The following is a 23,524-nucleotide window of genomic DNA, read 5'->3' as shown; positions in this document are numbered from 1 at the left end:
TGGAGGCGCCATCTACCCGTGAATGGGTGAATGTTTAAAGCAATATATTCGTCTCATATAACACCGATCTTTTTATAATCAAAATTGAAAGCGATTGTGGGGGGCCATTATATTAATCAAAAATTATTTTCAAATAAAATAAGGGCTGCGAAATTTTTTAAAAATTAATTGAGCGCGCCCATTCGAACATGTGGTTCTGACACGCAGTTTGACAGCTGATTTGTGATGTTTACGTGGAGGTGACCTGGTCGGGTTAGGCGAGTTAGAGCGGTTTTCAGTGATTTTATGAATTGAAAAGGATCGAAAAACGAGCGCGAATCCCTCCGAGATGGCCGTGAGTAAGAGGCGAAGCTCCCAACGGTATATATTTGAAATTGCGGAAGTTGCAGGTACAAAAAGGCAAGCAGGGCACCAAAGGGGCCAAACAAATAGTCGAGGAGAACCAGTCGACGTTGAAGTTCTACAGGAACATGGCGCTCATAGCGAACGCGCTCTCGCTGTGCATCATCATCGCGATCTACAATTCCACCATAAGTATAGTTAGTGCAAAATATAGGAGGTTAGGACCGGAGTTTCATCAACACTGTTGCAGGTGTTGTACTTGTTTTCGTGCGTCGTGTACGTCGGGGCTTACCAGTTCATGGCGTACATGGCGAGGGCGACTTATTCCGAAACGGGGCAGCTGCTCGACAGCGGAGTTGATTTGAACATGGAAGGCGGCGTTGCCGAGTAAGTGACCGGGTTTGGGCACATTGTTTTTGCACCCCAGTCGTTTTTTTAGGAACGTTAAGGACGTCATCATACTCACGGCGGGCTGCCAGTTGCTGGCTTCCCTAATATCCAATTATTTCTGGGCGCTGTGGCTCTTAGCGCCCGCGAGGGTCGGCTGGATCGTGTGGAAGAACATACTAGCTCCGTACTTCTTCCAGGCCGCCCCCGAGAACCCGCAAGTGGACGAGAAGAAGCAGAAAAAGCTCGAGAGGCGGCAGAAACGGATGCAACAAATGAGATGAACCGTTTTCCCGCATGTTTTTACCTTCGTATTTATTTGTAAATATTTTTTTAATAAAGTTGGGTTATGACTTTTTTGTTTTGTTTAATGCGGTTTTGGCGAAAATCCACTTAAGTGTTGACCGAGTGCTTGGTATCCCGTCACAGACCACCAAACCAGTATTCCGTCATTCAAGTGTCTCGTGTTTTCGGATCGAATTTAAATTGTGATTGTGGTTGGTGCTCAAGAATCGTAAACCTAATAGCATTGCCCAAAATTATCGATCGCACGTGGTCGCTTGTGACGTAAGCGAAGTCCTTTAACGGTTTTTGTGTATTCTGTCAATGCATTTGAAGGCGTATTAAACCGTTGCATTTTGTGCTCTTTGAACAATTAAAATAATTTAAACTAGTGAGTAGTACGCTTATGTTTGTGTTGATTGTATTTCTGTAAAAAAAAACTTGGACAAAACAGTGTTTGTAAGCTTTAACAAATACTTTAAAATTGTATGTGCTTGAGTGGCGAGAACTGAGAAAAACAGTATTTTTAACGTTAAACAAAGACTTAAAAGTTTTGTGTTCGTGCTACTTATTAGCGGTGTTATTAGTTAGGACGTAATATTACACATAATAATATAGGTAAAGGTAAGAAATACATTTCTTTTACCTTTTTCAGTGGGATAGGTTACATCAAAAAATAGTTAGGTATGCCTGGAACGAGATGTGCCATGTATGGATGCAATAACAACTATTTTAATGAAAAAGTTCTCGAAAATGTAGTTTTCATCGCTTTCCCAAAGCGAAACATCTAGTATAACCGAACTATTCGGAACGAGTGGATAGTTCGATCTAGAAGAGAGGACAAACTTAGTCCAGAAAAAAGCTGTCTGCTCAGTTCTTTAATATATCCAAAAATAGGGATTTCTAGTTTATAAGTATTTGTTGATTTTTGTATATTTAAAATGGTAGAATGCCGTAAAACACAAAGTTTTACAAGTGAATCGTTTTGTTCGCCAGTTTTATGTATTTAGGCTTACGATTCTTGGTTGGTGCTATGCGTTAAGTTCAACGTTCGCGACTGTTATACTGTGGTATACTCAGAAGGTAAATTTAACTTTTAAGATTTTACGAAAAGAAAAAACGAGAACAACGGAGAACGAAGTTTTATTTACTGACGTATCCAGCCGAGATGACGTCACTTGATATCGCATAGCAACGCAACTCCCCTGAGCGTCCAGTGGCGGGGGTTGTGGTCCGTCTCGAAGTCGATACTGCCGACGTACTTTTGGTCAGTGCGCTGCGGTTTCCTGTAAATCGGACACTCGTACAGCTTCGGGTCCTTGCCCGCGGTCGTATTAATCGCGTAGATGTAAATGACGGGCATCTGCTCGTACAGAACCTTCGGTTTGCTCTCGACCAACTTCCCCGACCTTCGGTCCAGCCCCGCCCCTTCTAGGAACAACCCGCGGACGTACACCCCTTCCGCGGGCCCGTCCCTGATGTCTTCTTTGTTGTACCTCGTTATCAGGTTCTGGAGGACCACCGAGTCGAGGGCCCATCCCTTGTGCGCCCTTGTCACGTCTTGCCGCATGGCCGTGAGAAATCCTTGCGGGTTGAAGAAACCGGTCATCCAGAAAACCGCCGGTCTGCCCTTGTTGCACCAGGTCCGGAACTGGGCGTCCCTCTCGAGGAGTTCGGTGTACCAAAAACCCAGCGTCGCCGATTCCCAAGACACCTTTTGCCACCGCTCCGGTATCCTAGCGTCGTACATCGCGTTCAACGACGTCCTTAGACTCTGACTCATCACTATCGTGCCGTCTATGGCAAGCTTTAGGTCGGTCAAGGTCGATTTCACCTCCTTGATCACGCGTTGGATACGGTCGATCTCCTGCCTGAGGAAGATGTTCATCGGCAGCAGCGCTCCCATCCTGACCAAAGCTTCCTTGACCTCGAACGAGTTGTAGACCTCGGGCAGCTTGGCGAGCATATCTTCCGCGAGGCAGTACACCACGCTCTCTCTCGTCTCGCCCCCCTGGCTGCCGCCTTCTTTCGGTTGCACGCTGAGGATGGTGTCCAGGATACCCTTCGCGGTGTTGATCTGGTAGGTGATGTCGGCGTTCGAATGGAGTCCGAATACCTCGGGAGAATCGGTCGACGGGAGTCCGTTGATGTAGTCCAGGTACCCCTGGAGGTTCTTGGAGGGTGGTATTTTGTAGCCGCGATAGAACTCGAACCCGGGTCTGAGGAGGACGTCGCAGAACCACACCTGGGTGAAGGTGGTGAGAAGGCGTTTGTCGAAGTCGTCGGTGACGCGGCCGCCATATTGGACTTCGCCGAGCATGTAGCATACGGTGGGCCACGACACCCCCTTCTTGGGATCCATGTCGTCGAGATGGTTCTGTATAAATTGCACGCTGGCGGCGAAGTCGGCTTGGTTGAATTCGTAGGGCACGTTCCAGCCTGAGATCGATCATCCTGTATAATAAATTGAGATCGCGTTGGAAAAGGACCTCACCCAGTGGCCCGAACTTCCTCCTCTCCTGGACTATGGTGTGGAGGAACGCGACCGCGTAAAGCAGCGGCGGCCATTGATACTGAGTGGAGTAGTCGAGATAGTCTTGCGTTATTCCCTGGTAGGTTCTCTTGAGGCTCGCTCGTATACCCTGCGGAGGCTCGTTGGTAAACTTGATGGCCATTTGGAGGAGTCCTATCGGGAACTGCTCGTGCACTTCAGTGGTCAGCCAGATCCTGAAGCTGTCTTCGATCTTGTCCGCGTCGACGATCATCGTCATCACCTCCGAAGCGAATGGCAGCGATAGATGGATGTTCTGTAACAGAACCCACCCTCCGTTGGCGATGGCGCCCTCTATCATATCCCTGGCCACTACTTCTTGACCTTGACCCATCGATACCGACTTCAACGGGACGTCTTTCGATTTGGCCAGGGCCGAGATTTGAGGGGAAGGATCCGACCCGATGGACAGGATGCAAATCAGTGGAGTCCGTGGTTCCGACTCAGACCAGGTGGCTTCGAGGTCGAGGATGCACGGCTCGCCGTACTCGTCGCCTAAAGAATCTGCAATCGAATCGATTCAAATTTGTTCGCTTAGAATGTATCTCGAACTTACCTATGATGTACTTCCTGGCCTGGGAAAGGGTGCGGTCAGGGCTCCACGATCTTATCAACAGCAGCTTTCTAAACACGTCCAGACTTTTCTGGTATCCGCAGGGTATGTCCTCTTCCTCGGGTTTCTCTCTCTCGTACCAGCACCTCCACTCTTTCTCGTTCGCTTCGATCTTGCCCAGGATGTCGGCGAAAACGACCAGCTTGTGGATCTCCACCAGGTTGAGCCAGGTGATGTCCAATATCCACTTGAATGGTTTCGGTTGGACCGCGTTCAAGTCCAGCGACGCTCCGCCTTTGATAAACGCCATGAACTCCTCGTGGGTAATCCGTCCTTTCTGGAGGTCGATCTTCATCGCCATCATCAGAGTGAAGAGCGCCTTGTGACGCTCGTAGAGGCTGCGCTGGGTGAACGTCCACACTTCGCGCGTCAAGTACTTGAGTATGGTGTCGATCCGCTCCGCGGCGTTGTTGCTCTTCTCCGATTTGGTGATCGAGCTGTCGAAGATGATGAGGAACTGCTTGAGCGAGTTCTGGTACATGACGTTCACGTTGCTCATCTCGACAATGAGAAAGTAGAGGATCGATCCTCTGGTTGCCACCGCTCTAAACTCTTCCCTGGCGACGTTGATCTTCTTCTCCGTGTTCACCGATACGGACAGCTTCTGGGTGACCTCCTCCGCGGTGGTCTTGGTCACTTGGAGGACGTTGATCAGCTCCTCGTCGTCGACCAGCGAGCCTTCAGTGGAATTGAGTCTCCCGAGCAGGTTGCTCTCCAATTCTTTCATGCGTTTCTGGTTCTGCATGACCGACTCGAACAGGGCCACTCGTTCCGCCTCCAAGTCGGACTTTTCCATGAGGATGACCCTGCCGAGGAGTTGATCCTCGAGGCCGAGCATCGTCACCGTGAAGTCAATGATCGACGTTTTGGCGCTTATTTCGGGCGAGTAAGGCGGATTCGGCAGCTTGGTGGTGATGTACAGCATGAACCCTTTGAGCACGTCACACTCCTTGTCCCCGACGATCACCTTCTCGATACTGCCGGACTTGATAAAGTTCTTCTCCAAGACGTTGTCGAGCACCGGGTCCAATTCCACGTCGATGTCTTCGATAAGCAGCGGTTTTCCGAGCGACAAGCAATCCTCGAGGTGCGTGCGGAAGTACTTATGATTTAGCGAGGTGATCTGCAAGTTGTTGTCCGCTTCCTTGTTTTTGATCCACATCTTGCCTTGGTTCTGGGGATCGATCAGCAACGGATACGACCTCGATTTGGTGACTATGAGCGCGTTCTGGACCGACAGGTCGTCGTTGGGCAACCCCTGCAGCGTCCACTCGGACACTGTCGCGTTCTCCACCAGCATGCTCGTTATGTTCAAACGGATCGTGTAAGGTATAGATCTAGACTGCAGGATGTCCATCCAGGTGTTGACGAGACCCGCGCGGAACTCTTGGTTATAAGGACCGCAGTAGGATAAGAACCCCGTGGCTAGGAGGACGTCGCCCACCAGTCGGCCGAGCTGCTCTTTGAACTCTTTGCTCTGCTGCGTCCAGCGCACCTTCTCCCCACCGAGACCCTTGATGAGGGCGGTCGCGGTGTTCATCTTCCTCAGGCACAGGTTCGCGGCGTCCGTGAGCCGTTGTTTCTCCATGACGGCACCGTCGTACTGGTCCTTGACCTCCTTGAGGGCTTGTTCCCGATCCTCGAGCTGTTGTTCCGCGGCCGCGAGGTCCTCCATCGCGATCTTGAGCCGCGCCTCCTGAAGCGTGAGGTTCGCCTTGAGCGGCAACACTTCCCGATTGACGCTGTGGAAGAACGCCATTGCCTTGGTCCACGAGAGGAGGCCGGCGACGTCGCCGCACACCCTCTTCGCCGTGTCCATGTTGTAATCGTCCATGCTGAAGTAGGGCCGCAGCAGGTCGACCATCTCGTTGTTGATCACATCCTTGGGGTAGTTTTGCAGCTGGAGGAGGAACGTGGTGGATGCCATCATCTGCGCGTTAAATAAGAATCGTAAACCACCGAGGTCAAATATGTTTGACCCCGCATTCGGAATACAATGGAAATCGATTTCATTGTTAGTTTAATATCGCGTCGAAATGCTTCTCGTGGGATTCGCGCTCTTGTGGTTTCGGCCTGTTACGTCCAGCTGCGTGCTATTCGGTGACGTGGTGAACTGCGTGAACGTCACCCAAGAGAGGTACCTCTACGACGTCCACCGTGTCATCTTGGGCGAAAGACCGACGAATTATAGCGTCGTCCAAATAAGGGACTCCGACTTTGAAGTTATCGACACGATACGGTGCACAAAGTGGTGCCGAGAGCGGACGCTCGAGATAACCCGGTGCAAGGTGAAGAGCGTCGCCGTGAAGGCGTTCGACGACCTGCATCTTTTGGAGGCGCTGGATTTGAGTTACAACAGGCTCGAAAGTGCCGAATTCGCAACTCGGTTCGGGAGGCGTTTGAAACTGCTCAATCTAGCCCACAACAGGTTGAAATCGATCCAACCCGAGGTGTTCGCGCAGAGTACTTTGGACCTCAGCTTCAACGAGCTCACCTTCTTGGATCTGGGATATATGTGCCGTCACGCTAGAGAACCTTTTGTACACGCGGCTTCAAACCACATAACGGCGGTTTACAATGGCTCCCGCTGTGACATTAGTCTTAATTTGGCAAACAACCCGCTCTTGGAAATGGAGGATATGAGAGTCCTCGAAGTGAACCTATCTAATACGACCAACGACTTCGTCAAAGTGATGCACGGTTTTCGTGCAAAAGTACGAAACGCTTCCAACAACCTGTTCGGATACCTGCACGACGTCTCAAACGACGTGTACAGTCAGAAAATCTACTTGAGCCACTGCTCTATAACCGACTTTAGTGAGACCGTGTTCGGAGGCAACAGCTTGGAAGTCGTCGACCTAAGTCGCAACAGTCTCGAACATTTAAAGCTGCCCAGATTCGAATCAGCTTCGATCGATCTCCTGGACATGTCCCACTCCAACCTCTCTTCCGTAGACGACCTTTTCCGGGGACTCCGATGTAATACCCTGAAGCTCGGCGACTCGAGAATCACGCGAGTGACCTCGGCCAGCTTTCGAGGAATCCAGGACTTGAGCAACCTAGACCTCTCCTCCAACGAGCTGCGGCTGGAGAACGCCTCGTTCTCTAACTGTCCTGCGCTGACTAACCTCGACCTGTCAAACGGCCGGCTCGTTTACGCGCATCCCCTAGCTTTTTTTGGCTTGATCTTCCTCGAAGACTTGAACCTGGAGAACACCTCCCTGACTGTCCTAGAATCCGGCCTGTTTCAGCCCCTCGTGAAACTCAAGAGACTCAACTTAAAGTTCAACCCGCTGACTTCCGTAGCGTTGACCAATGTCGGGCATGTCTCGGCGGCCGTTTTAAAAGTGACCCTGAGCGGAAACCTCGAGAAGAACGCGTTCGTCCACTTTCACGACCTAGAGCGTTTGGTTTTCGATGACTCCGTCATAGGTCGTATAGCGAACGGCGCCTTCCGCAACCTCTGGAAGTTGGAGCTACTGGAATTTATCAACACCAACGTGGGCACCGTAGAGAGCCGCGCCCTCGTAGGTCTCCTGAGCCTCACGCACGTCGACGACGTCATCCTTAAGTCTTGGAGCGCGTTGGAGCCTCGCGCATTCCAAGACCTCGTTTCCCTAACGTATCTGGACCTTAGCGGCTCGCCCGTAACTCGGAACAATCTGACGGACTTGGATCCGGACGCCCTGTCAGGCTTGAAGAACTTGGAACAGCTAGATCTCAGCTACAACCCACTAAAGAACATCTCCGATTTTAAGTTTAGAAGCCTACGGAAATTGACCACGTTGAAGTTAGAGGTCTGCGGGCTGAGCCGGCTATCCGTGGACGCCTTCTTCGGCCTCGCGAGGCTTCGCGTGCTGTCTATGAGCTTAAACGAGTTGCTCGACGTTGTGGTGGGCACATTTCGTCACTTTCCTGACCTAGAAAGCCTAGACCTCTCGCGGAACCGCATCGAGGACCTCAAGGTCGGGGTCTTTTCTAATCTGGCCCGTCTGAGGAACCTTGATCTCGCCCGTAACAGCATGTCTAAGCTCTCCAAGGAGGTGTTCGCGCCACTGCGCAGGCTCGAGGTCCTCAACCTCGAAGGCAACCACCTCAAGAACATCGACTACAAAAGTCTCTTGAAGAATGTAGTGAGGTTGATGCAGATCGGGGTGAATGGTAACAAGTGGAAGTGCGAGGATCTGGCGCCCATGTTGGAAAGTTTTCGGCAACGAAACGTGGAATATCTCACGGAAAATCCCAACTACCTGGGGGACAACGTCGAGGGGATAGGATGCGTGGACGTGTGCAAGTACCTGTTATGTTTGAAAGATTCCCACGGGATCAATTAATTGTTGACAAATAAAAACTCAGTAAAATTCGTTTGCTTTGTTTCGAACATATTCCACGTTGCCTCAAAACCCTCAAGTCAGCATCTCGAACCTGCTGCCCCCACCGAAAATCTACAAAACATACTCACCTTCAGCGACTCGGCCCAGGAGGGCTTGGGGCATGGTGCGGCGGTGTCCGCCACCACCGACTGCAGCCTCCTCTGGAACAAAATCAGCACGCAATCCATGATGCGCATGATCAGATGGGGCGGTCTTCCGAGTTTCCTCACGGTCGCTATGTGAGCCGGTTTTATCGTATTCAAGGCCGCTTCCGCCTCCTCCAAGGCCGGTTTGGCCGCTTCCAGCTTCTCCTCCGCCCTGGCCTTCTCGACGGCTATCGAGGACACCAACGCCTCCGCCTTCTCCTTCACCTTTTGCACCTGATTCTTGACAATCTCGGCCTGCATTGCCCTCTCTGTCACCTCGGTTAGGACTCGCTCGGCTCTCTGAGAGGCGTCCGCCAGTTCTTTCTCCATGGCCGCGAGGTCTTTTTTGAGGATCAGTACCGAGGAGGATGCCTCGGCCAGCTTCTCGAGGCCGGTGTCCATACGCAAAGCGCCGTCGCTCAGTTCCTTACGTTTGCTGTTGTAGATGCCCTTGTAGCCCGCTATGAAGTTGAGGTACGACTTGGGGGTGACGTGGGTCGCCCTCCGGAACCTGCAAAATTGATTCGTGGCCTCCAGATTGGCTAAGATGACCCATACCTTTGAAAATATTCCGCGGAGGTCTCAGCGACGACGTCCTGTATCGATCCCAAGGCATTGACCAACTCCTCCTTGACTTGGTCGGTGCAGGCGATGTCGAAATCATTGAGGAAGTGTCGGGCGACGAGGACGAGGGCGTCCTTGGGCCAAGGCTGGAACCAGTCGACGGTGCAGCCCGATATCAAAGCCGGGAACCTCAATGCGCGGTTCCTGAACTTTTCGCCCACCGGCGAGAAACAAAAGACGACGTGCAGGTTCTGGCACGTTCTGTTCATGAAATATTCCATCACCACTTCCGGGTTGAGCATCCTCTTCGGGTTCTCGCGTTTCATGATCGGCGTCAGCTCCTGGATAATCTCCGCCTGCTCGTCTTTGGTGAACAGGTTCGATATCACCCCCGACGAGAGTATATTATTGAGATACTCGAGGAAGCCCTCCTCTTTGATGTCCAGGTCGGTGAAAATGAACGTGGTGCCTTTGCTCTGGCACCCGCACGACCTGTAGAGCGCTTTGAGGTCCTCGAGGAAGTTGCCTATGTTGTACGATCTGGTGAGGGTGATCTGGAACGTCTTGTAGCCGGCTATGAACGACGACAGCTTCGTCAGTGATTGTTTGCCGCTGCCTCCTACTCCTACGAGCATGACGTTTCCTCGGGGGTGTCTGATCACCCGAGAGATCTTCACCAGGTGCAACATGGCGTCCGGGAAGAACACCAGGTCCATCCCGGACCCCCGCACCATCTCGTTGAACTGCGCGAGGAACATCTCCAGACGTTCCCTGAGCTCGTTGTGATCCGTCACGGGCTCGTACACCTTGGGCAGCTCCATGTCCGCGTCCTCGCCTTCTTCTCCCGTAGGTTCGGGTGCGTCCCTCATGAAGTCTACGAAGACCGGGTCTGGTTCCGTTTTGTGGCGGAGGTCTTTACGCAAGTGCTCTTCCACTAGGTTGAGTACTTCCTCGTTGAACCACCGCTTGTCGTCTTCGATGGTGAACCGGTCGGAGAATACCCTGGCACACTCGTGCTTCCAGAGGACCATCATGCATCCCTCCGAGTCAATCACCGTAGATAACGTCCCAATCTATCGACGATATAATTATTTACGTCCTTCACCTAGGCTAGACTGGATCATCTCACCATCCCCTGCCATATCCTGGACAGATCCCGCAGGGAAAACACGTAGTGGAACTTAGCGGGAGTAGGCAGAAGCTTCGCCCTGGTGCTCTTCCACAAGACTCTCGTCAGCGGGATCAGCTTCTTCACCAGGTTGCGTACCTCGACGGTGAAGCCACGTTTGGCGTTGTAGTGACCTTGGGCGATAACGCCGAAAATCTTGTCGATGGACGCGTCCATCGGCAGCGGGCAATTAAACATGCTGAATTGCCTCTTCAGCCTTGAAGGTATGTCGTTCCTCCCGCCTCCAGGTTGCCCCATAGCCGCTGCGAATTGGACGTCTACTATCGTCGTGAACTCGCCGGGTTTCTCCAGGCTGTAGAAGCCTCCCATGTCCATCGTCTGGCGCACAATTTCGTTGGTTATCTGGTCACCCCAGCAGTTAATCTCGGGCAGGTTGATGTCGTCGATGAAAATGATGAGTTTCTTGCCGCTGGGCGCGCCGAAAGTATTGCCCATCCTCTTCTCCACGTAGCTTTCGACGTTCTTCTGGAACTGATACGGCGTGGTGGCGCTGGAAAAGTTAAACGCTCTGTGGAGGTACACTTCGGGATTGGTTTTCTTCATGTACGACTTCATCATCACGGTTTTGGCGGTGCCTTGTTCGCCGACCAGCATCACCGCCTTGTCCTGCTTGGCGATTGTGTCCACCAAGTAGTTAATCCTCACGTTGTCGGTGATGGGGATGAGGATGCTGGCGAATTCTGGCGTCGAGTTCTCCGGGTACACGTAGTTGGTGACCATGGTGCTCCACGGCATCCAATTGCCGCCAGGGTTTACCACGTAGTCGAATACGGTTGCCTGCAGAAAAAGCGCTGCCTCACCAGCGTTATAAGAGGTTACACTCTGCTTACGTCGGGGGTTTTGGGGTTGTTTTGGGGCAGATCCAAAAAACTCAAGTTTTCCTTGACGAACGCGTCGAACTTGACCCTATCGTCTCCGTCCAAGTAGGCTCCCATGCCCCACGTCAACGCGAACACGTAGACCTTGGCCAAATGCTCACTGGTTAAGATTTTACGTTCCTCGTTCTTCTCCGTTTCGTCGCTCAGGTCGTCTTCATCGCCGAGGTCTGATTTCGCCCCGGAAACTTCCTCCTTCGGCTCCACCTGCGCGGGAATCAAACCTTCCAGCAGATGGATCATCTGGAGTATGACGTTGCACTCGAGCACGTCGACCACCATCGTCAAGTTCTGCGTCCCCCACGCTAACAAACTGCCGAAGGAGTCGTCGAACAGCTTCAGCAGAACGTCCTGCTCCTTTTGGCTACGCTTCTTCATCCACGCCCTCAAAATCGGCCTCCAGGTGAGTCCGGAAGAGCTCATGTACACCATGCCGTTCCTGGACACCGTCGCCGGCGACGCGTTGTCGATATTCTCCGGCTCGAAGATGATTTTGCACGTGGGCGACATCGATAGCCGGTCGCCGTTCGCCAAGGTCAACGTTTTGTTGTCGTCCAGTACCGAGTTTAGGTTCTCTATCCAAATACTGTCCACGGGACCATCCAGGACGAGCCACACGTGCTCTCCGGATTTCATTTTCAACGTTTTCCTCCATAGAGCGGAGAATATCCCGTCAGTCCAATCGTTGGTGGCGACGTCCAGCCTGCCGAACATCTGGGCGGCCGTGATCGCTTTGGGGTTCATCCTCATCTCCCTGTGGACGTCTCCCATCTGTGTTAGAGCCTTCATCAACGTCTGGATGCAAGAGGTCTTCCCCGCACCGGAAGGACCCAGCGTCATGATTCCGTGCCTGACTCTCTGCGTTTCGTAGAGCTGCGAGAGGGCGTGGTTCGCGAAAGAGTACTCTGTCATTGCTAGCGACCTCACCTGAATTAGTTTTAAGGACCAGGAAGGATGGTTCACGAGTCCAGCAGCCTCCACCTGCGCGTTGATCGCCTCCTCTAATTCCGGATAGGCGGTCTTCTCTAGTACTTGGTTGGGAAAGAGGTCAGCCACCAGGGAAATGAAGAGCGGTTCGTCTTCGTCGATGAGCTTCGACAGGTTCATGTCCCTGAGCACCCTCATGACGATGGTGCTCTCGGTGTCTTTGCTGTTGATCCTCTTGGCCGACCCGAGGCTCCGAAGAACCGAGAGGATGTTTCTGAGCCCAAAGTCGTAATGTACTTGCTTCGTGAGCTGTTCCTCGCATAGCTTGTACAGCGTGTAGAACTTCCTGGCTAGAGTGATGTTCTCGAGGAAGCCGCAACTCGCGAGCTTGACCCTGATGATGATCTGGCGGTCGGGCACCATCATCGCGACGATCCTGAACTGGATCTTGAGGTTTTCCGGGAGCTCCTTCCGACCAGCGTAGCCGGGGTTCTGGAAATCGTACGTCAGCTGGTAATGGTACGTAGACCCGCGCGCTCACCATGGTGATGAAGATGCCAAACTCTGGACACATCTCTATGACGTCGCCGTCGGTGAACTGGAACGTTTTCTTCTTCTCCCTTTTGCTAGCCAAGACGACCGCTACTTGCTGAGCGGCCACCGAGAGCACCGGGAGCTCGATCCTGTTGAATTCGTCGAAGCAACCCCAGGATCCGGACTGCGCGAGTCCTGAAACGGGTGGATAGTAAGTCGTTCGCCACATTACACTTCGAAACTACCCTTGTATATGCGACCAAGGCCCCTGTAATCCATTTGGTCGGAGCAGTTGAATACCACCACATACTTGGCTAAGGTTTTGCCCATATCTTTGACGGTTTCCGTTTTACCGGTACCAGCCGGCCCGCAAGGCGCCCCGCCCATGCTCATGGCCAGGGCCTGCGCCAATGTGATGTAGCACCTGTCCGTTAGCGGGGTGATCACCAGTCTGTCGGTACAGCCTAGGTATTCGTTTTGATACGAGAAGGTGACGTCGGTGATGACGATGAGAGTCTTGTCCATCTCCTCTTTAAAGTAGAACCGGCATTGCTTCAGCCACTCGAAGTCGTTGACGTGTCGGACGTTGAGCCGGCACAGGATATCAAAGATGTCCCTTTGGTGAACGTGGATGGTAATTAGGGTTTCGAACTTGGTGCGCTCGATCTTCGTCAGGTCTCTTGTCGTTTGGTCGATGAGGGTGTTGAGCAGCTCCAGGAATTTGTTGTTGGTGTCCGGCATCACCTTCTTGTCGTGACGAGCTTGAAGTAGAGCCAGCTCTGCGTCCCGGGTCCAGATCATCTGGAGTCCCAGCAACCCGATCTGCAGCCGCAAAAATCGTGAGATAGCGCTACTAACCTCGAGAGTTAACTCTCACTTGAGCCGGCATCTTGTCCAAGAACACCAAGAGCTGCAGGTTGGCGTCGTTGATCATTGTGAACGCTTGACGGATGATCGAGTGCAGCGACTGCTGCGACGTCACCAAAAGCTGCGTCAACCAAGTTTCCACGCTGCCCTCGGCTCTGACGGCCTTCTCCAGCTGTATAGTTTCCCCCTCCGACGAGATCACCTCCGTGATCTTGTTGTACTCGATGTCGTGGAACTTGACGTATCTGGTGTTGTCGAAGATGCTCAGCAGATGGTTCTGGATAGTATGGGAATCGGACGCCTGCCCGAGGATCTCCAGCAGCGCGGGATCCGACACGAAGAAGAACCTCGGAAACATCGTCCTCTTCCGTTCCAAGTACCCGCTCAGCGATTTCTGACACAGCTCGAGCTGTTCCTGCAGATGAGGCAGCAGCTGCTTAAGCATGTCGTCGCCGACGCAGCAGGATACGACGCCCGGCGTCTCGTGCGCCCTCTGCATGATTTTCTGCCAGGACTTGTCGATTTTCGAAAACCTCTTCGCTTCCTTGGGCAGTTGCTTGGCGATGTCGCCGCCTACGAACACTGCCTCCAAGTACACCCACATGTTCTGTACGAGCAGCCATCGTTCCAAGATCTCGTTCGTGTTGGATAGGTCGTGGACCCATTGCTGGATCTGTTTCTTGAACGGGGCGTTGTATCTGTTGGACAGCAACGAACCCAGCACCATGAGGCTGTCCTCTAGCTGTCCTATAGTCTCCGCAGTAGTGTCTCCCCTGAGCAACAGCTCGCCTCGATTGTTGAACGTCATAAACGTGAGCTCGTGGATGGACCACTCGTTGGTCACCTGCCGCAGCTTGGCTTCGATGTCCTTCTCTTTCATCGCCGATATGCATATGTCCTCGATGTCTTCTTTATGCTGGAGCAGCGGCGCTTCGAGGATGTTCTTCAGGCAGAAACCCTCGTTCTCGAACTCGAACACGTGACGTAACGAATCCATAATCCTCTGCCAGTGTCTCGGCTTCATCGCCTTGTTGGCCATCAGTTCGAGCAACGGGCACATGTCGTTGAAGTCGTCGATGGTTTTCTTCAGGGCATAGAATGCCGGCCACTCTTTCAGACCTTTCGGCAACTTCCTGCAGCGATTCTGGAACTCCATCAGCTCGTTGTTGATCTCCTCGATGTTGACCTGCCCCCACGGGATGTCGTAATAGCTGTTGACGCGGTCTATGACATCGTTGTACAGCTTGTAGAGCTTCTGGAGCAGGTTGAGCTCTTTCCTGATCTGGGCCAAGTCGGGGTAGTCGGTGGTGGGCAACCCGAACAGGTCCTCTCCGCTCTGGTACGTCTGCAGCTTGCGCCACATACCGTCGAAGCGGTTCTGAAACAGTATCAAGCGATCCGACGCTTCCCTGGGGGTAAGGCCGGTCTGCATGGGTCCCGCGGTGCGGTACTCTTCGCAGTAGTCGATCTTGTCCTGCCTGAACTTCTCCAGGTTGTTCTTCAAGTCGTTCTGGAACTGCGGCTGCATGTCGAGCAGTTTAACCTGGACCGCCAGTGCGTTGTGGAGCAGTTGCTTCCACGTATCGCGCAGGTTGTCCACCTGGTCCAGGATCTCACGCTCGACAGCCACGTCGAAGCGATTCAGCACGTTGAACGCTTCCTTAAAAGGCGAACCGTCGCTGAGGGTTACGGCGTCGAACGCACTTACTTCTACTGGGTCTATTTTCAACTCCATGTCGACTTCCTGCTCCCTGATCTTCTTCAGCGTCTCCATAATCATCCTCACGTCGTCCAGGTCTCTGATGGTGCGCTCCAGCTTTCTCTCCATTTCGTTGATGACCGCGTAAACGTATTCCATCTCGCGTTTGTATTTCTTCTTCATCGCCTGGCCGATCCTGTGGGTGCAAGATTTGATTTCCGTCATCAGGCCGTATTTGAGTTTCTCGCTAGACACCGCCAGGCAACCGGCTATGGCGAACAAGTCCGGTTCCGTCGCCAGCCTCTCGCTCAGTTCCTCGTGTTTCCTGAGAGACGCCTCAAATTCCGGGAGGCAACAGCCGAGCAGCTCCCTCTGGGTTTTCTCGTTCCTCCAGAGCACGCTGTACGGTCGCCACCTTCCCAGAAATTGTGACATCTCCTGAAGAATGAAAAAGACGCACCAGGAGATGTCACAATTTTCAATAAGATGGTATCACCACCTGCCGCATGTCCTGGGAACAAGACGCGAGCAGGGAGAGTGTCTTGATGACCTCCTTGTTTTCCATCACGTGGCCGAAGAAGTTGCGCTGCTGCAGCGGGAACAGCGGCTTCTCGACGGTGGAGAGGCGGTAGAGTTTGCGGCGGCGTGAGCGGAAGTCATCCTCCTTGGTCCTTACCGGACCTTTGGGCGGTTTCTGTTGGACATGACGGTTTACTACGTCCATGAGGTTCGCGGTCGGACCCGCTAGCTTCGCCCAAGCGGACCTCTTTGGTGGCGGTTCCTTTTGCGCATGCGTGTGAGCGAGAGAGAGTGAAAGGTGTAAGTGCAAGTGTGAGAATAATGTCGAGTGTGGTCGTAGTAGGAAGAAGAAGAAAAAGAATCTATATTACTAAGACGGTTGCGGCAAGAGTTGGCAGTTGTAAAAGTTTACTCACGTCACTGTTACAACTGTCGTCGACGGCGGACGCCATGTTCTTTATACGAAAAACGAAACTCAGTTTTTGAATAACGCGCGTCGATATACACACCTCTTTGCCCCACTGGCCCACCCCCTTGGACACCGAGGTGATGTTCTTGCCCGCCAGGTTGAGCACGTCCTGCACCTCCTCCAAGTCCGGCTTCACCCCCACCTTCGGGATCAGCAGCACGGCGTGAAGGACGAACACGGGTGTGCGCTCGCGTTTATCGGAATCTTCGGCGCAGAACCTCTTCCTCAAAGCGTCCAGAGATTGCCGCGTCGCCTTCACCAGCACGTCGATCACTTTCCTGGTGTAGTACCTTCGCATTTCCCCTACTGCTCCTTTGACCACCTCCTGCATCGCCTTGTCCATACCGCCGCTGAGCAACAGGTGAGGTTTTTCGAAACACTCCCACACCAACGACCAATCGGACTGCTGCTGGGAGGTCGGTTCGCTCGCGCCGTCATCTTCGAATGGGCACTCTTCAGAATCGATCCTGGCCTTCTTCACTAAAGTGAGTATTTCCTCCACGGCTTCCTCCACCATGAGACTCCTCTTGTGGAGCTCCGCGGCAGCCGAGCGGCAGACGTCGTCGACGCTGTCGCAGAAGTCGTTTATGGTCCAGGGCTCGTCGCCTTCTTCGGGGAGCGCGTGGAGGCGGACCGTTTGCATTGCGGCGAGGACCTCCAGCACCCGGTTGACGTAGATGTCGTGGACCCTCGTCGTCAACACTTTGAAGTTGTTGACGCATGCGTTGGCCTCGTCGACGTAGCGTTGCCAATCGGATGATACCCAGGTGAGCGTCGTCAATCCCGGCTCGATTTTGGAGGTGAGCTTGATGAGATGGGGTAGGAACAGGGGCCTCACCTCGAGTTTTACGCTCTGGACGGCCTCGAGGAAGTCGTCGAGCAGAAACTAGAAACGCGAAGTATCTGGTAAATCGCCACTTGAAGTCGCTTTCCTACCTGAAGCGAGTCTTGAATCAGGCTAAAGTGGTCTTGTTTGGAGTACAAAGTCAGCGCCACCATCGGCACAGGCAGGTCCATCTTGATCATCAGGTCGGACTCTCGTATCAGCAGAGGGATCGTCGGGTGCAGGTTCACCTTGAGCTTCTGGCGCTCGGGGCACACGGCGACGAGTTTCTTCAGCAAACAGTGGTCGACGTCCGCAACGTGCTGGTTCATCCACAAAGCGACCATGTCCGTTTCGTACATCCTCAGGGTGTTTTCGGCCGCTTTGTGACGTCGCGACAGTTCCACGGTTGTCGGCAAATTCTTCATGACGTGGTGAGAGGTGACGTTGGACAACAACTCCTCCAGATGCGAAACCAGGCAGCGGGCCCATTTGATCCTCCCGGCTATGGGGGGGAACATTCGTGGAATCGGTGGGTCGTCCTTTTGCTTCCTGTACATCTTTATGATCCGGTCCACCTCCTTCTCACAGTACTTGAGGATACGTTCGTATTTCTCCTCCATCTTGGCGAGGGGGATCTTCTCGCTGACCTTCTCGAACCTGGTTAGGAACCTGATTCCCTGGGGCGTCTCCCACACGCTCTCGAAGTTCCTCTCTATCGTGTCGGCTATCTTCTCCTTGAGCTCGTCGGTGTGCTTGAGGAAGTTCTTGAAATCGTGCTCGAACTCGGCGTTCCTCTGATCCAGGTAGTCGTACTGTTTGTTCATCACCAAAGCCTTGATCTCGGCGAAGTTTTCGACGGCTTCCTCCAAAGCTGAAACCGCGACATCGGTACAGGCTAAAACAGGTCCCCAAAGATACGAACCGTCTCCCAAGAGCAGACCCTCCATGCGACGCTGAAACAGGGTCGTGTAGTCGTCGATCATCTCAAACATGGAGATGATTTTGCCGAGGCGTTTGCAGAACGCGTCGAACTTGCCGAAGATGTAGTTCTCGGAAAATTCGAACGGCTGCCTGCCCGGCAAGAACTCGTGATTCTTCACCACGTGGTACGTCCTCCTGTAGACCTTGTTCAGCACGATGCACTGGGTCAGTTTGTCCTTCATCAGGGATCTATCTTGGGTCCAAATGCTTTCCTGGCCGCGGCACGTGACGTAACCCTTACAGGTCTCGATCATCTGGTTTGTAATCTTTACCATCAACGCGGAGCAGCGCTCCGAAGTGTTGTAGAACTGCGAGATGCCGTGTATGAGCCGGACCGTTTGGAGGAGGCCCATGATGCACTCCCGCATTTTCACCTGAAACCGGGTTACCTTTCTGCGACGACTCCAGCGTTCGTCGTACTCACCGGGTCGTCCAGGTAGAGAGAGTGGCACTTCGTCTCCAGGGCTTGGATAAACTTGGCGTTGTCCTTGGCCTCGTTGTAGCAGAAGGTGATCTTCTTGTCCGTGTCCGACCATTGCTTGATCAGCTTCGAGCGGGCGGTCTTGAGGCAGATGACTGTCATCTGGACTTCCCTCGAGCCTACTTGGTTAGCGATCTGCGAAAATTGAGCTCCCCTCTTCTTCCAGTACTCGAGCTCGTCCTGAGGGCCGGACGTGTCGTTCTCGCGGCGTATTTGCTCACTCTCTTTCAAAATTTCGTCGAGCCGCTTGCACCAGCCTCTAACGCGCTCCTCCAGGAGCTGCACCTTGTCGGGATACTTTGCCATCTCCTTGACTTCCTCCATGCGAAGCTTACGGGTCAACGATTGGCCGTCGTCGAAGAGATTACCCTCATTCGCCACCTCCTCGCACACCCTCAACACGCTGCAGAAGGACCTGAGGCTGGGCAGCAGCTGGTTCTTCACCATCGGGCAGCTGGCGGCGTCGTCCTCGCAGTCCAGACTCGGGTGAGCCAGCGCCTCCATGAAGACGTGCTCGATGACGCGCTCGATCGTCGCGACGAGGCCGATTCTCTTCGCGTCCACCACGCCGCAGAACAGATCTTTCTGGAAACCTTCCTCGGGCAGCTGTTTGCCGCTGTTGGTGCGGAAGATATAGACGCAGACGCCGCTCAGAGGCACCTGCCAGCCGTCCGTCAGGAAGAGTTTCTTCTTGTATACGGGAACGAAGTTTTGCACCAGGTTCGCGCGGCTGGTGCTAGCCTGCAGCTGTCTGCTGGTACCCGGCTTAGAGACGTCGGTAGGCGGAGGTGGTTCTGTTTCCAAGACGTCCTGGTAGAACCACATCAGTTTGCTCTTCATGTGCGGCAGGAACAGCTGATTGATCTCGTCCAGCATGTTTCCCTCGAACACGTGGTCCATGATTTCGTGTCGGGGCAATCCGGTGGCATCTATGAGGATCTGGAACGTGAATTCCAGCCTGGGGTCCATCTCCCCGCGTCTGGCTTTGCGCTCGCATTCCTCCCGCCTCCGCTGCAATCAAAAATAGGGTAAATCGAGTCACCCGCCGCCACGATCTCGCGAATACCACCAGGAGGCCGTCTTCGTCGTCGGTATCGTCGGTGTCGGCGACCTCGCTGGACGAGCGTCGCCGCACCTGGATACCGTGCACGAACATGGGATTAAGTGTCGGGAGGGGGCGGCATTTGGCGGTTTTATAAGGGGCGGCCGGCGGCGGCGGCGCCTGGCACGAACGTTTTTGCGATGTATACGGGGAGAGCGAGAAAAAGGTCCCGCGGTACTCACCTTGGCGGTCTCGGGACTGACGGACCTGGGGGTCATCGCCAGGCGGCCGACTCCTCGGAGGAGGGCCAGTTTATTTCCGGTTTTGCGGAGCCGTCCGTCGTCCATCGCGTCGTCGGGACGCCCGACGCACTGGGGACGGGTTTGATCGAAACGAGGGCTTTTATACGCGAATCGGTGACATCGTCTTCAGCGAAATTGATTTAAATGAACACGCTCGACGTTACGGGGGCGGCGTTGCTGTTTTAGCGTTTCACGGACACCGAGCGGGCCAAAAAATTTTTCCGTAAAACACCTCTTCAAAGGTTTAAAAAGAAACAAAGACCTCCAGGATCGCCTCAGAACTTTATAAAATGTTGCACAATCATAAAAATACCTACAGAACTCAGAGGATCGCTTCAGAGCCTTTATAAAATGTACAATCATAAAAATCCCTACAGAACTTCTTCAAAGTCCAGAAAAATGCGTAAACAGAAACAAAGAGAGAGTTATAAAATGTCGTATTACTCATAGAAATATCAGCAGGTTTACAAATAGACGTCATTAGGAACAAACAGCTTAGAGCTGAGATTTTTAAAATGTACAATCATAAAAATACTTACAGAACTTTTAAGTCGTTAAGACGTTTATAAAATGTAGTATATTCATAGAAATATAGCAGGTTTACAAATGGACGTCATTAGAAACAAAAACTTAGAGCTCAGAGGATCGTCTCAGAGCTTTATAAAATATCGAATAATCATAACAATATCTGAAAAACTTCTTGAAAGTCCACAAAAATTTGTAAAAAGAAACAAAGAATTCCGGGATCGAATAAGACGTTTATAAAATAGCTGCAGAACCTCTTCAAGGTTTACTAAAAGACGTCAATAGAAACAAAAAGCTTAGAGCTCAGAAGATCGCCTCAGAGCTATTTAAAATTTCGAAGAACTTTTTGAAGAGAAACAAAGAGCTCCAGGACTCTTTAGAGATATATAGAATAATGTACAATCATAAAAACACTTACAAAATCTCTTTAAGGGGCATAAAACTAACAAATTCCTCTAGGATCGCTTCGGAAGTTTGTACAATCATCAAGATAACTGCAGAATTTTTTCAAAGCCCATGGAACTGGAGTAAAAAGAATCCAAGACTGCCGGAATTGTTTTTGAGGTTTCTAAAATGTCGTACAAACTTAAAAACGCCTAGAGAACCTCCCAGAAGTCCGTGTATAAAAACAATGAACTCCTGGATCGCCTCAGAGGTTTATAACCATAGAGATACCTGCAGAACCTCTTCAAGGCATGAAAAGAAGTAAAAAGAAACGGAGACTTCCAGAATTGTTTCTGAGGTTTATAAAATGTCGTACAAACTTAAAAACAGCAGAATGTCTTAGACGTCTTAGAACTCTAGGTTCGTTTCAGTATCGTACAATCATAAAGAATGTCGTGAAAAGCAGTAAAATGAAACGAAGACTTCGGCGTGCTTCTTCCGAGGTTAATAAAATGTCATACAAACTTAAAAACACCTGCAAAACCTCTTAGAAGTGTTAGAACTCTAGGATCGCTTCAGAGGTTTATAAAATGTTGTACAATCATGGAGATACCTGCAGGACGTCTCCAAAGGCCATGAAAAGAAGTAAAAAGACCTATGGAATTGTTTTTGAGGGCGTACAAACTTAAACACACCTCCAGGACCCCTCAAAGTTCACAAAAGGGCGCAAAAAGAAAGAAAAACCTTCGGAGGTTTATAAAATGTCGTATAATTTTGTCGTAAAATTTTAAAAGCACCTGCAGAACTTCAAAGGTCGTGAAAAGTAGTAAAAAGAACCAAAGATCTCCGGAATTGTTTTTGAGGTTCATAAAATGTCCTACGAACTTTAAACACCCGCAGAACGTTTTCAAAACCATCAGAAAGACGCGAAAAGGAACGAAGGAGATCGCTTCAAAGGTTTGTAAGAGAGAAGGACCTCCTTTAAGTCCGCGTAAAGACATCCCCGCGATATCCTCAAATTTGCGTGGATCCTCAAATACGAGTAGCCCTTCTAAAAGTCGGTTAAGTTAATTACGTACCTTATTAAGTTCCTCGTCGTCCGCCATGGCACGGGTAGGCGCCGGACGGCGGCTAATTAATCTCGGTGGGGGGTCGGGGGCGGCGTCGCCGCCGCTCGTCGTCACCGGTACCTCGGATGTCGCGAACCGTTCGAAGTATCTCGAGGTCTTTCCGCGGAGACGTGGTTTTATATGGGACGACCCCGTCGCGGGGCCCGGGGGGGCGGTTATTGATGAACCTCGGTACCTTCCCCCCCGCCGCCGCCCCTTAATTTCGCTAATACGGGTCACGATACACGATAAATTTAGGCAAATTGACATCTGATTATCGTCGCGAGGATCGGCCTGCCAAAAACCTCGGGGGCGGTCCTGGGGGGCGGTGTCACGACGCGCCGCCGGCCATTATCGATCACGTATTAACGAATGCGCCAGGGGGCGGGGGCGGGGGGGCAATTAGGACTGTCGCGAGGCGATTTTTTTGGGCCGCCCGGTACAGGCTCGTAATTTACGTAATCGCTTGTTTAGGGGGACTTGGCGTGACGGTTTATGTCGGGGGGCGGCACGGTGGTGACTGGCACGATTTCCGCAAGGCCGCGCATCTTCATGAAACAGCCATTAGCCCGGTTATACGGGGTGTTTCGCTAATATTTCCCTAATTTTTTTAACTCCAATAGATTCATGTCAAAATCCCTTTTAATTTAATTCGCAAGTTATATTTTTACTCATATAACATCACCCACGGCCAAAAAGTGATGTATTTTTTAGTAGAACACCCTGTATATTATAGGCTTAATAAAACCCCCTAAAAATTCTGCACTTTTTAAAAGTAAAAGCAACATTCAGAAATAAAATAATATTCTTAGAATTTATAATTCATATCTTGGGTGGCTGTGAAGCAGTTCGGATTTCCACGAAATTATATATTATGACATGATAATTGTTTCGACAACATCGTGTCTTTATCAAATGTAATATTTACAAACTACCTGCTACTATATATACCGGAAAATGACATTAAAATCTTAATTAATGGTGTTGTGAGAATTTAAGTTTAATAATGGAGAGGAATTTAAATTTAAATTTAATTGATCGTTAAGCAATACACGGCTTCCAATAAAATTAATTTTATATTTTTTGTGGCTGTATGTAAAATATGAAAATTGTCGTCAAAAACGTGTTTTTCTGTGTTTAAGCATGATTAAAATCTAGACTATTGTTTTTAAACGCTCTTTTATGTGTTTTTCACTGGGTTCCCCTACGTATGTAAATGTTTTAAATTGTTCGCGTTCTGTATTAGGTTTCGTGCTGTTCAATTTAAAACAAATGTCCAAAATCTCAAACATCAGGTACGATTTTTTTTCGCAGCCTACTAAGATATATATTTAAGAGAAGACAAAGTTTTATCGTGATACTAGAGCTGCATCTAGGTCAGACGGGAAATTTTGGGCCCTAACGTCGTATTTTTTGAATTCACCCTAGCAGCGTTAAAATTATTAAAAATGTTTTTTCACAATTTAACTCTACCATTTTGAATGAGTGTCTATGCAATTTATATAGTATATTTTATTTTATAAATAATGTCATATGC

General features: G+C 51.3%; 3 protein-coding genes across 6 annotated transcripts; 2 read left to right on the top strand and 1 right to left on the bottom strand.

Annotated features, from left to right (window-relative positions):
- Positions 1-98: 98 nt before the first annotated feature.
- LOC132707482 (transmembrane protein 208) lies at positions 99-1,076 on the top strand. The gene is made up of 4 exons (XM_060679353.1): positions 99-334; positions 390-539; positions 593-729; positions 782-1,076. Exons 1-4 carry the CDS (start codon positions 329-331, stop codon positions 1,011-1,013), a joined length of 525 nt encoding a protein of 174 aa, XP_060535336.1. The 5' UTR covers positions 99-328; the 3' UTR covers positions 1,014-1,076.
- Positions 1,077-2,146: 1,070 nt separating this feature from the next.
- LOC132707107 (dynein axonemal heavy chain 5) lies at positions 2,147-22,073 on the bottom strand. 4 transcript variants are annotated; one of them, XM_060678796.1, is made up of 19 exons: positions 19,910-20,028; positions 18,569-19,636; positions 18,086-18,518; positions 17,274-18,034; positions 16,378-17,223; positions 16,285-16,323; positions 15,849-16,043; positions 15,359-15,787; positions 13,661-15,310; positions 13,029-13,605; positions 12,791-12,978; positions 12,250-12,741; positions 11,278-12,195; positions 10,388-11,224; positions 9,253-10,331; positions 8,638-9,205; positions 4,119-6,105; positions 3,506-4,066; positions 2,147-3,450 (listed from the first exon to the last, which is right to left on the bottom strand). In XM_060678796.1, exons 1-19 carry the CDS (start codon positions 20,012-20,014, stop codon positions 2,186-2,188), a joined length of 13,998 nt encoding a protein of 4,665 aa, XP_060534779.1. In that variant the 5' UTR covers positions 20,015-20,028; the 3' UTR covers positions 2,147-2,185. The 4 variants fall into 4 exon arrangements, with proteins under 4 accessions (XP_060534779.1, XP_060534780.1, XP_060534778.1 ...); XM_060678797.1 differs by lacking the exons at positions 16,285-16,323; positions 19,910-20,028 and adding an exon at positions 21,958-22,073 and having other exon boundaries at positions 15,849-16,130; XM_060678795.1 differs by lacking the exon at positions 16,285-16,323 and having other exon boundaries at positions 15,849-16,130.
- Positions 6,090-8,640, top strand: LOC132707108 (protein artichoke-like). Its single transcript, XM_060678799.1, has one exon. The coding sequence runs from the start codon at positions 6,212-6,214 to the stop codon at positions 8,507-8,509; it is 2,298 nt and encodes a 765-aa protein (XP_060534782.1). The 5' UTR covers positions 6,090-6,211; the 3' UTR covers positions 8,510-8,640.
- Positions 22,074-23,524: the final 1,451 nt, after the last annotated feature.

This window comes from Cylas formicarius, unplaced genomic scaffold (assembly GCF_029955315.1).
Source record: "Cylas formicarius isolate icCylForm1 unplaced genomic scaffold, icCylForm1.1 PGA_scaffold_9__14_contigs__length_23061073, whole genome shotgun sequence".
In the NCBI taxonomy this organism is placed as follows: domain Eukaryota; kingdom Metazoa; phylum Arthropoda; class Insecta; order Coleoptera; family Brentidae; genus Cylas; species Cylas formicarius.
This window is presented reverse-complemented; position numbering and strand designations above follow the sequence as displayed.

Coding starts and splice junctions, on each gene's coding strand:
- LOC132707482 (XM_060679353.1), top strand. Junction 540..592: donor ACAATTCCACCATAAGTATA/GTTAGTGCAAAA, acceptor ACACTGTTGCAG/GTGTTGTACTTGTTTTCGTG. Junction 730..781: donor ATGGAAGGCGGCGTTGCCGA/GTAAGTGACCGG, acceptor TCGTTTTTTTAG/GAACGTTAAGGACGTCATCA.
- LOC132707108 (XM_060678799.1), top strand. CDS start 6,212: ATGCTTCTCGTGGGATTCGCGCTCTTGTGGTTTCGGCCTGTTACGTCC.
- LOC132707107 (XM_060678795.1), bottom strand. CDS start 20,014: ATGGACGACGGACGGCTCCGCAAAACCGGAAATAAACTGGCCCTCCTC. Junction 19,637..19,909: donor TCAGTCCCGAGACCGCCAAG/GTGAGTACCGCG, acceptor TTTTGATTGCAG/CGGAGGCGGGAGGAATGCGA. Junction 12,979..13,028: donor CCTTGGTCGCATATACAAGG/GTAGTTTCGAAG, acceptor CACCCGTTTCAG/GACTCGCGCAGTCCGGATCC.